Source organism: Microcaecilia unicolor, chromosome 3 (genome assembly GCF_901765095.1).
Source record: "Microcaecilia unicolor chromosome 3, aMicUni1.1, whole genome shotgun sequence".
Taxonomy (NCBI): Eukaryota; Metazoa; Chordata; class Amphibia; order Gymnophiona; family Siphonopidae; genus Microcaecilia; species Microcaecilia unicolor.
The window spans coordinates 247,818,279-247,831,290 of NC_044033.1; the positions used below are offsets into that span (position 1 = coordinate 247,818,279).

Consider the following 13,012-nt stretch of genomic DNA (forward strand, 5'->3'; position numbering starts at 1 on the left):
ATGTTCAAACTGGCCAAAATAAACCGAATAATCAATGCCCAGCAAGTTTAGCACTGACTACAGGAATTAGCTGGACTGTGGTCTGAATATCAGCCACTATGCAAAGATACAGACTTCCAATCTATTTAAAAATGGAAACAAAACCTGCTGATTTTCTCTATTTATTTACAGTTCAGTTCCTTATCTTCTCCATGCAAAATCACATGGACAGTGAGAACCAAACTCAGGTGACAGAATTCATCCTGTTGGGAATTACAGATAAACAGGAGCTAGAGTTCATCCTCTTTGGGGTGCTTCTGCCTGTATACCTGATCACCCTGTCTGCCAATATGCTCATCATCATGGTTGTTCTGGTGAACCGACACCTCCAAACCCCCATGTACTTCTTCCTTTGTAACTTATCCTTCCTGGATATCTGTTACTCCTCCACCAGCCTTCCCAAGTCCCTCAAAGACTTCTTCTTAGAGAGAAAAACAATTTCCTTTGGTGGATGCATGGCTCAAATGTACATCTCTCTTTCCTTAGGAATGGTGGAATGCTTCCTTCTTGCGGTCATGGCATGTGATCGCTATGTAGCAATATGTCATCCCTTGAACTACACAATCATCATGAACTGGGCAGTATGTATAAAGATTGCCATCAGTGCTTGGGTAGCTGGATTCCTGCTGTCTGTGATATCTTTGATTTTCACAGTGTTTTTGCCTTTCTGTGGACATAATAGAATCAACCACTCAACCTGTGAGATCAGGGCAGTTGTGATATTAGCATGTGCAGACATTCGCCTCATGGAACTCATAGGTTTCGTAACATCTGTATTTGTCCTCATTGTTCCCTTCTGTATAATCATCTTCTCTTATGCCCAAATTATTGTTGCCATTTTGAAAATCAGCTCTGTTGATGGAAGATTCAAAGCCTTCTCCACCTGCACCTCCCATCTGACTGTGGTTATTCTGTTTTATGGGACTGCCATAGTGACATACCTAAGGCCTCGGTCAATGGTGTCAGAAGAGAAGGACAAAATAGTTTCCATGTTCTATGGGGCCTTCATTCCCATGTTGAACCCCCTCATCTATACATTACGGAACAATGATGTGAAGGGAGCTTTGAGGAAGACAACAGGAACAAAACTGTTTTCCCTGATAGGCCGATGATCAAAGGTAAATGTATACGCTAGAGACCACTAGTGCTGGACAAGTGCTCACATTTACCAGCGCGGCATGATGAGAGGGCCCTGTCGCGATAAACGAGTGCGCCAGGGAATATTACAGAGCTAATTTAAATTAGATTTAAAAGAACTCTATGGTATTCCACCTGTATGATCATATGGGCGGAATAGCGCATTAACCCTATGCCATCTTGAAGTTGGAATTAGGGTTAAGGCTTCCCTCTCTGTTCCTTCCCTCCCCAGCAGGGGCGTAGCCAGACAGCCAATTTTGGGTGGGCCTGAGTCCAAGGTGGGTGGGCATGGAATTCATGCCCTCCCCCATCCCTAGCTGCCCTCTGCTCTTCATCCCTCCCTCCACCTGCAAGCCCACAATATTAAATACCTGAGCAGGAGGGGATCTACAAACCCCGCCAGATGAAGATTTCCTCCTGCTCAGACAGTCAGCACTCTTCTAAACAAGCCAGCACCACTTTCCTTGAGCAGATGCCACGGCCAGCAGGCTGTGCATACATGAAAACTCAACATGTGAAGAGGGGCTGGTGTTGGTTTCAGCTCGAGGCAAGTGCTGCCAGCTGCCATTTGAAAGAGCACTGGCTGCCTGAGAAGGAGGAAATCTTCAGCTCATGGTGTTTGAGGACCTCTGCAAGCCATAGCAAGAGTGCACAATTTTGGGTGGGCCAGAGTCCAGATAGGGTGGACCCTGGCCCACCCATGGCTATGCCACCGCCCCCCAGCCAAGCCAGGCAGCCTGGACTGCTACCGTCAGTCCTGGAGGTCCAGTGGATCCCCGGATCTCCCAATGTCTAAGGCCCTGGGGCCTAGAGCCCCCCCAAACACTGACAAGGGAGCTGGAGGTCCGGTGGACCTCTAGCCCTCCCAACCCCTGACACAAAGAAAGCTCCCTGGTGGCCCAGTGGGCAACCCTATCCCCACCCCCCACCCGCCCTAGTGGTCTAGTGGCTCCAAACCCCCCTGCACCTCAAGATGATGGAGGAGGAAGTAGCACTCCGTCCTCCTTCCAGTGCCGCTTCCAAAATGGTGGCATCCTGCATAGTGCATCCTGGGATGCGCTGGGCAGAGCTTTCTTACCATATAAGGGATAAACTCCCGTATATGGTAGGGAAGCCCAGTCCAGCGCATCCAAGGAGAGAAGGGGGAGAAATGAGGGAGTGGTTAGGTAGTGGAAGGAAAAGAAGAAGTGTGGACAACCCTTAACACCTCTCCCTAGGAACTCCGTTCATCAGTTAAGTCTGTGTATCTGATCTATATCTGCTCTCCTCCAGTCCTTTGTAGTCTCCCATCTTGAAGGACAAGTTGAAAAGAGCAGTTAAAAGTGTGGTCAGCAGCAGGAACATAGCAAGCCCAGTGTGCGCTCTGTGCGACACGCCCCCAAATGCTGCTGACGCGTCCCCACCCGACTCACTTTGCAAGGGAAGCCAATGTGTAGATTTTAGTCCCACTCAAGCCACATCCACACCATATCCTTTTGAAACTTCTACATGGTGTGAATATTGATGTATAAATAGTCCCTTTCTATTGTATTCTATTTGAGGATTTACAATCCGCCTTTAAATCAAATAGTACAAAGCAGAGTACAGAACAAGAAGCTTACCAAATGGAAGGAAGTTACATATCACCATATAAATAAAACAATAACTTTAGAAATACTAAAAATACATCATTACTAATCAATATTCCTGTTTAGTAAAAAAACAAGTCTTAATTACCTTACGAAATAGGGTATAAGAAGTCAAACTACATATTTCAGTTGGGATACTATTCCAGATCCTACTTGCTTGAAAGCACCTTGGAAACCATTCCCCTTACCGAAGGAAAATTGAAAGATAGATTGGTCCTACTCCTAAGATTATTTCTATTGCTAGTAAACTTTTCTGTCCATGAAAACATTTAAACACTAAACATATAATCTTAAAATGAATCCTAGAATCAACTTTTAATCAGTGTAACTTATTTAAAAGGGGAGTTGCCACATTAAATTTTCCCAAATTAAAAATTAGCCTAGCTGATGTATTTAACAATAATTGAAGCTGCTTCCTTAAATGCAGATTAATAGAGCAATATAAAAAATTACAGCAGTCAAGTTGAGGTAATAATATTACTTGAGCTACTGTCCTAAAACTTGGAAGGATTAAGAGAAGAGTGTATCGCTCTGTCTTCTCAGGTTTCTGAAATCAGTATTTACACATGTTTGCAATATACAACGTATAAATGCTGCTTGTCACACATGGATATATTTCTAAAATATGGACATATGTGTCTTATAAAATATCAGGATAAGTGGCATTGACAACATCTATATTATAAATGTGGACATTTATACCAGTCCTGGAGATGGTGTAAATGTGCACACCAAGTGTTTTAATGTTACAAAGGGAATACATGTGTATGAGGGAAATTCTTATGTGCAGGTATTATAGAAAAGGCTTTACAAAGGCATATCTTTTGTAAAATACCACTGGAACTGAGCATATCCCAACCTGGTTGTCTCAATTCCAGTTTCTACTTTCTGTGTAAATGGGGTTCCTAGATGCTTATGGGGCACATTTTCAAAGTACTTAGGCTTACAAACCTCAAATATGCCTCCATGTAACTTTGTAAGTCTAAGTGCTTTGAAAATACACCTCTACATGTCTTTAGAAATTTATGCTTAAGTGAGTGTCTCCTAAAATTTTATCATTATTATTATTAGCATTTGTATAGCGCTACCAGATGCATGCAGCGCTGAACACCTGACATAGAGAGACAGTCCCTGCTCAATAGAGCTTACAATCTAAAAATAATTCAGACAGACAAGACAATAAGGGGTGGGAAGTACTGGGTGAGAAGGAATAAGGGGGAGGCAAGTGAGTAATGGCTAGGAGCCAAAAGCAGCAGTGAAAAGGTGGGCTTTCAGCATAGATTTGAAAACAGGTAGAGATGGAGCTAGATGTACAGGCTCAGGAAGCTTATTCCAGGCATAAGGAGCTGCAAGAGAAAAGGAACGAAGCCTGGAGTTAGCAGTGGAGGAGAAGGGGGATGACAAGAAAGATTTGTCCAGCGAGCGGAGGTCACGGGGAGGAATGTAGGGAGAGATGAGAGTGGAGAGGTAATGGGGGGCAGCAGAATGGATGCATTTAAAGGTAAGTAATAGAAGTTTGAACTGTATACGGAAGCAGACAGGGAGCCAGTGGAGTGACATTCTGTCGACAATATTCCAAAACATAGAAAATGATGGCAGATAATATCAAGACTGCCCATCCATACTGTCTACTATCCCTTCCTCTCCCTTAGAAATCCTATGTGCTTATCTTACACTAATTTATTTATTTGTTACATTTGTACCCCACATTTTCCCACCTAGTTGCAGGCTCAATGTGGCTTACATAGTACCGTAATGGCGTACGTCAAGTCGGTTGATAACAAATACAAGGTTATATTGCGGTCTAATGAGGTAGGTGTGTATCAGGCACCATGGGGGTCGAAGGGGATGAGGATTGTGTAATGTCCAGTACGATCATTGGTTATGCTGTGTTGCAGAATGTAGGAATTTACAGTGGATCGGTGGGGTAAGCCTTTTTGAAGAGGTTGGTTTTTAGTGATTTCCTGAAGTTTAGGTGGTCATGAATTGTTTTCACAGCTTTTGGGAGTCCATTCCATAGTTGTGCGCTTACGTAGGAGAAGCAGGATGCGTAGATTGTTTTCTATTTAAGTCCTTTGCAGTTTGGGTAATGTAAGTTTAGGTATGATCGTGATGATCCGATTCTGTTTCTGGTAGGTAGATCTATGAGGTCTATCATGTATCCTGGGACTATTCCGGACTAGAGTGCAGATTTTGAAGATGATCCTTTCTTTGATCGGGAGCCAGTGCAGCTTTTCTTGGAGGGGTTTAGCACTTTTGAATCGTGTTTTACCAAATATTAGCCTGGCTGCTGTGTTTTGGGCAGCCTGGAGTTTTTTTGTGAGTTGTTCTTTGCATCCCGCATAGATTCTGTTGCAGTAGTCTGCATGGCTTAGGACCATTGATTGTGTTAGGTTTCGAAAAATTTCTCTCGGGAAGAAAGGCTTTAATCGTTTAAGTTTCCACATTGAGTAGAACATAAAAATGATCATTGCTATATAGTGTAGCTCTTTTTCACTACTTTTGGGTGAATGGGTTTTGTCGGCATTACCTCACCGGGAGCCGCTAGAGTGGCTTGATAAAAATGGCCCTGTGTAAGCTCCTTTAACCCAGAGGGTATTCTTGTATCTTACTATAAAGAGCTGTTCTATCACAACTGTACGGGGAAAAAGCATTTTGGTTTGTTTTTAGATTCCTGGCTTTTCGTTTTTTACTTTTGCTTAAATATTTCATTCTTTGTTGGTTTGGTTCACACATTGATGCTAATAATAAATTTCTAGTATGCGTTAATTGACTTTCTGGATAATAGTTCATAGGTTGCATCATGTTTAATCAATGTTATGCACTCTTTTAAAAGTGTGCTGATGGTCTGAATGCATGCTAATAAATCCACATTCTATTTTCCTAAGTTTTACTACTCTGCCTCTTTTGAAAAGATTACACTGTGGTGTCACATCTCAGTCCTGGTCTTCACTACATGGAGACCTGATGATTTCAACTCTATCCAGGTCTGCCCTGCCAAGATGGCCTCCAGGTACGTGTTTGTTAATGAGGTATGGAATATATTTGTTGGCCTTTCTGAAGGGGAAAGGAATGGGGGTTTTGCACTGTGGCACTCTGATCTCTGTAACAGAAAGAAAAAAGTATTTTTGGACTTCTCAAAATTTTTCTAAGGTTTGACCATATTGTGTCCCTTCAGAACAGAGCCCATAGCCAGTTTATTAAATTTGTCTTCTTCTTTTCCCATCTAGGCTGCCTTCAATTTTCAGGAGTAACAGCAATAAAAAAAATTCACACCCGGAACAGATTTGAAATCAAAAAAATGAGGGAACAACCACCGGAATCCAACAGTGCATCATATAAAATTATCAGAATGGGAAATGGTACAATGGCCAATCAAAACTCAAAACAACTTAAAAGTATGCAAAGAAGAGAGAGTATCAGAGTACTATAGTAGTACGAACGGACCAAAATTAGGTTATTGAGCTTCTTATGAGGCATCCCATTCCAAATCTTCCAACCTTAAGATCACTCTATCTCAATCATTTACTCTCCACAGCTTGCACACATCTATAACTTCCTTTTATCTTCACAACTATTTCAAAAATGGTGCTATACTCAAAACATTCAATCTAACACGTAAGTGATCCAAAAATGAAGAAAGAATACTTAGCTCAAACTATGCTTTGGTGGCCGGTGTCACTCGGACATTTCTTGATGCCCACCAACACAATACTCAAAGCAACAAAGCCATGCTGGCATTTTGGCACTGCAAAGTACCTGCTTCCGGAGAATAAATCCAACAGAAATCAGATTGCCCTTACTCTAATCAACGGTCAGACAAATCTGGAGGTTCAGGGTTTATACTAAGATTCTCAGAGCTGCCAAGTTACCCAGTTCCAACAGGGAGATTTTAGACCATTTCTCGCATCTGACAACCCTGTACTGACGTATTATGGGACATGCAACATGGATTTAAATGGATAGAATTAGGGGCTATAAATCTCACACGGATTTGAGGTGTAAGTTCAGAACTAGGATTGGTTAAAAAGTCTCCTTCCTGGAATTAGGTAACTTGGCACATCTGGTTTCTGGTCTGCTTTGCATGGAATCCAGCTTTGACTTCTGTAACAGTAAGGGAAAATATACAGTATACAGCTGTATGTATTTTTCCCGTTCCTGTTCCTAATAGTACATCAGTGTCTGTATCTAGCTGGTGGCTGGCAGCCTTCCTTTTCTGTCAGCCCACAAGAGTGAATGGTTGGTGGGGTGGGGGCCCTCAAAATTGTTTGCTCCGGGCCCAAATTTGTCTCTCAGCAGCCCTACTACCAACTCACACTCCCTCCCCACTTCCCCTCAGAACACACACAACCAGCTTTCACCTCCACTTCCTGCAGCACACAGGCATCCAGATTTCACTCCCCCTCCTTCAGAACACTGGCACCCAACTTTCACTCCCTCCCCCCCCCCCCTGCAGCAACACAGGCATCCAACTGTCACTCCCTCTACCCCCCATAGCAAAATAAACACCAAACTCTCTCACTTCCCTCCCATGGCAACATACTCTCCTCCCCCCCCCCCCCCGTGGCAACATAAGCACCCAGCTCTCCCTCCCCACGTGGCAACACTAGCACCCATATCTCACTCCCCTTATGGCAAAACAGGCACCCAGCTTTCATTCCCTCCCCCCTGTGATAATACTGGCACCCAACTCTCACTCACTCCCTCCGCAGCAACATAAGTACCCAACTCTCAGTCTCCCCCTTGGCAATACAGGCATTCAACTCTCACTTCCCCACACACCCCTGTGGCAACAAAGGCACCAAACTCCTCCCCCTGGACAGGCAGGCAAACAAGCAAGCTGGCAAGCTGCTCCATTTTCCCACAGAAATCCAGCACTCTCCCCTGGCCCACCAAAGGTACAAGCAGAAGGAAAGGAGAGCCGCTGAGTGTCAGGCAGTAGCCTCCTTTACTGAGCGCAAAATTAGAACCATGAGGAAGCTGCTGCCTTTCTTTATGCTTGCTTCTATGACGTGCCTAGGACACGGGAGAGGGGGAGACATATGCCTTTATATGCATGTGCACATGTCAGAAGTAACTAGTGTGAGGGGGGCAAGTAGTGTGAACAGAACAGAGAGCTGCTGCTGTTGGTTCTTCCTTTGCTGCCTTGTGGTGGACTGGCAAAACCCAGGTGCCAGGCCCGATTTTTCAGTCACCATGGTGACCTAGCACCTGGTGTTTGTTCAGCCCTGCTGTAAATGGTGTATGTAAATGGCAGCACCAACCCATTCCTCTCCCATGCTACACCCACTTGAACGGCCCCTTGAATTTACATGCTATACCACTTACACACCCTTACAAAATCTTCTTCAATGCAAAGCCCGGGAACCAATAGTAGAAAAAGCTGATAAAACCACAGTCCATCCATGCCATCTACTCTCCCCATTACTCCCCCAGAGATCCTATGTACTTGTCCCAAGCTCTTTTGAAATCAGAAACTGTTTTTGTCTCCATCACTTCCACTGGGAGGCTGTTCCACAAATTCAGTGCCTTTTCCATGAAGAAGTATTTCCTCAGGTTACTTCTGAGTTTATCCCTTTACACCTTCATTCTCTTCCCCCTCATTCCAGAGCTTCCTTTCAATTAAAATAGAATCACTTCCTGTGCATTTATGCTGCATAGGTATTTAAATGTCTCTATCATATCTCCCCTCTCCTGCCTTTCTTCCAAAGTATACATATTGAGATCTTTAAGTCTGACACCCCTGGAGATGACCCCCCTGGAGAACTCCGTAACAACCCCATTGTCATTCTGGACTTTTTTTTTCCCTACTATCTCCCTCTCTACCCAACATTCTGACAAATGGGGGTGGATAGGGAGAGGGAGAAGAGCTGCATGCTTGAAGCACAAGGAATTTCTCAATAGAAGAAGAGAATGCACTTGGAAATGTCCATCTCCTTAAGTATATTGTCAATGCAAAATTTGAAAATGGTCTGAAAGTGATGGATATCATTGATTCTTGCTGGTAAGTAGTGTCATGAGCTGCATGGGAAGATATTTGGCAGGTCTCCTTCAGCTCATTTGGATCCAAAGTGGCCCCAACTTAAAATTTAGTGAAGACCAATGAAACAGAGCTTTGATGCCACTTTTCATGTGTCATTCTGGGAGAAAGAATTAGGTTTTTGTTCATCTGAATTTAACCGGCCTACATTTTGGTCTAAAACTATTAGGACATAGAACTGGGGATAACAAAAGAAAAAACTGGAATACATATATTTCAGAAATATTCAAAAACAGATACTCCAGATGATTTTAAACAAATTCAAAATATTTATTGATACACTCACAATCACTCCACCTCATTCTTACCTCACCAACATACTATGAACAGCTTGATCCAATAGAAGCACTAAGTATAACAATCCTTCAGATGAATATGCAATCAAATAGAACTATTGTCCCAAAAAAGAACCTTCATGAGGAAAAAATGTGCTGCTCAACCCACTCTTGCCCACCAAAATGGAAGAGTGCAACACAGTGATAAAGCCAGGGTTCACTTATAAAGTATCACCAGTCAAATGATGAATTAACACTCCACTTGTGAATGCCGATATTGTCAATCGTCAACCCTCTAGATATACAACAAATCCTCCAAATGGTCTCAAGTTTTCCACATTCAGGCTGCCGTTGGGTAAGCTGTTAGGCACACAGCGTAATTGCTCCTTTGCTCCCCAATGCGAGACCGCATTTCGTGTATCTTCTTCAGGAGAAGCAAATAAAATCCCTGTAAACAAATACCAAAAAATAAACAAACCTACCATCTAACTAAATATTTACTACAATTCAATCATAAATATGAAGCTTAAATGATCATCAACTTAATGTATGGCTGTCTACTGGAGGGATAACATCCAAAGCAAGCTGACAACATCCTACGCTCCAGGCGGAAATGCCCTTACAATCTTCTTCTGGGGTTAAAACCCCCCCAGCCTACTCATACATACATTAACACCGGATACGCTTTAATATAATTACCATTCCACTTCCAAATTTACCCCCCCTGGTATGACAATGTTCCAATAAAAGATAAATCTCTGTTTGATGGTCAATAAAACATCATTGACATTACCTCCTCTCTTTAACACCACCTGTGACAGCGCAACAACCCACAAATCATTCATCGAATAGCCCTTGGACACCCAATGGGCCACTAGAGAGGCCTCCTCCCTTTGATGCTTGATGCTACTGATATGCTCTGCAACCCGTAATTATACGGGTGTGGTAATTATATTAAAGCGTATCAAGTGTTAATGTATGTATGAGTAGGCTAGGGGTTTCCAGTCTGCTTAACAGTCACATTCATTCTCAGTTCTAGAATAAGTCAACAATGAACGTGATATTATATACTTGATCATGGTATTTCTTTGGTGTTTCTGGAACATAGACCATAGAAGTCCGCTCGGCTCTACCCTTATATTTCAACTACTGGAGCTGCCATCAAAGCCTATCCGAATCTGTCTTGTCATTTGCAGGACACAGACCGTAAAAGTCTGCCTGGCACTGTTTTCGCATTCCAAATTACTGAAGTTTCCATTGAAGCTCTCTCCAGCCCACCGTAAACCAGATCACCATATGCGGGACTCAGACTATACAAGCCAGCCCAGCACCAGCCTTAATTGAAACAGCCAGAGTTACCATCTAAGCACCACTTGAAATGCAAACATATATGCCTTTACACCTATAACCTTGAAAAACACACAAATGTGATGTCAATGTGTAATGAAAAAGAAAGATCGTAATGAAAACAAGTTACCAGGTATGTTGCATATCCGAATCTCTTTAGAATAGTATTGTCAATCTTTTTAATCTGCTAATGACAGCAACCAACTTAAGAACGCATTTAAAGGAATCTTTATGAGGTTAAATTTACTTTCAGTGGATCCAAGATGGCGATTAGCATGGACGTGTGGTAGCAGCTCCGACCCCGCTATAGTCAACTGCTACGTGGAAGTTTTCTCTAATCCGAAATGGTGAAGAGAAAATGGAAACCCAGTGTGCCTACCTCCACAGGCTGGGTTAAACCCCCTTCTTTGCTGCAAAAAACTTTAGAAGAGTTGGGACTACTACTGCCAGGACTGCAAGCTGGCGCTTCGAGCGATCCACCGGTGTCATCGGATCTAAGCGCAGAGGGAGTAACATTGAGTTCTCCCTCGTTGACAATGCCTCCGAGGCCCGGGGGAGAGTTGATGGCTACGTCGGAGCAACAAGCTGTGAAACCCGGAAGAGGTGCCCCAGCGGTTGTATGTGGAGACCCCGTGGCCACGTCCTCACCAGTGGGAATAACGAACCAGGCAGGATTGGCGGTACAAACTCCTCTGCCTGAAACAAAGCTGACTGAGCCCTCCGTGAAGCTAGGAGCGATAGTAAAACCACAAGTTGTCACAATGGACCTGTTATGGGAAGCCATTCAAGGATTAAACACCACCCTACAACAGATTGCTGGTTCGAAACGTGGAGAAGTGGCAGAATTATCCCAAGCTCAAAACTTGCTGACTGGTAAGGTGGAGGAGCAGAAAACTAAAGTGGAAACCCTTGAAGATGAGGTAAATTCTGTTAAATCATCTGTAGTGGTAATTATAAAGGATAAAGACTTACAGAGACGAAAAATTGATTATTTGGAGAATCAGATAAGAAGAAACAATTTACGTTTTTTGAATTTTCCTAAATGTCCTCTTATCCCAGCTAAAGATATGTTAAAAAAATATTTTGTGGAAGTGTTGGCTCTTCCCTCTGAAAGTTTTCCTCCAATAACAAGATTACAATAAGTCTCTAGAGCTGGAATACGAAGATTACCTCAAACTACTCAATCTGATTTGAACTTAACGCAGTTTCTTGAAGTTCTCTGGAAGTCATCTCAGAAAGGACAACACTATTGGTTACTTTTGCTCTGGAACCGGACCGTAACAATATATTTAGACTCTACATTCAAACTCCGTTCCTGGGATCAAAAATACAAATTTTTCCTGATCTCTCAAGAGATACACAAAAGAGAAGGAAAGAGTTTATGCTGTTAAAAGCAAAAGTTCTCCAATTAGGAGGGACTTTTCTACTTAAATTCCCATGTAAATGTTATATTTCCTTACAATCCACTAATTATATTTTCTTTGACCCAGGGAAGCTTTTGGAATTTATTTCAATTAAAGAGGTAGTGTGAATATCTTTTTGAGACGCTTACTCGGCTGTGCTAGCTTTAATTCCTTCCATGTTTAGAATAACTGTATAATTATTCCTTATAATTCATTACAATATTTTGTAATTTTCCTTGTTCTTGGATCACTAATTGTGGACTAAATTTAATTTAGATAATTGCCTAAATATGATATAATTTACTGATTTGTATTTCCCCCCCCCCCCTATATTCCTGATTTATGTTTATTGCATAAATGTAAAGTTGAAAAATTCATAAATAAAAAATAAAAAATTTTTACTTTCAGTGATGCCAAATACACTATGAACTAGTGAAAAAAAATGAACTGATGTGTTGGTCCAATATCTTCTAAAGTTAATCTCGTTAAGAGGCTCTGTGGTATTTCTACAGATACCACTCGTTAAGAACTTTTTCTGTTAGGGGCCATGTCATGGGCAGAGAATGGGTATGAACTGCATTTTGTAGCTAGTGTGCTGCATGCTGATCAACACTTTTGCCATTAGCGTGAGACCACTTATTGCCTCCAAAACAGAAGATGCTAAGTGCTTCCGCACTAAGTCCAAGCAAACTACTGCACACTATGTGAGATTTTAATGTGAGACATGTAGCAGCAAATGCTGTGGATGCCCCCAGTAAATTTATTTATTTATTTGTTACATTTGTATCCCACATTTTCCCACCGTTTTGCAGGCTCAATGTGGCTTACATAGTACCGTAGAGGCGTTCGCCATCTCCGGCAGAGAAACAAATACAAAGAGTTATTGTGGTCGAAGAAGGTTCACGTGTTATAGACACATTGGGGATTCATAAAGAGGAAGAGTTATGTAATGTCTGTTTCAGGCTGTAGTTTTGTTGTGTTGCTTGGTTTGGGCATTTAGGTTGGGTCGATGGGGTATGCCTTTTTGAACAGGTTAGTTTTTAGTGATTTCCGGAAGTTTAGGTGGTCGTACGTTGCTTTCACGACTTTTGGTAGTGTGTTCCACAGTTGTGTGCTGATGTAGGAGAAGCTGGATGCATAAGT

The 13,012-nt window shown here is 42.4% G+C and overlaps 1 protein-coding gene across 1 annotated transcript; it reads left to right on the forward strand.

Moving 5' to 3' along the window:
* The first annotated feature begins 203 nt into the window (after positions 1-203).
* Positions 204-1,151, forward strand: LOC115464564 (olfactory receptor 2D2-like). Its single transcript, XM_030194931.1, has one exon. The coding sequence runs from the start codon at positions 204-206 to the stop codon at positions 1,149-1,151; it is 948 nt and encodes a 315-aa protein (XP_030050791.1).
* The last annotated feature ends 11,861 nt before the right edge of the window (positions 1,152-13,012 follow it).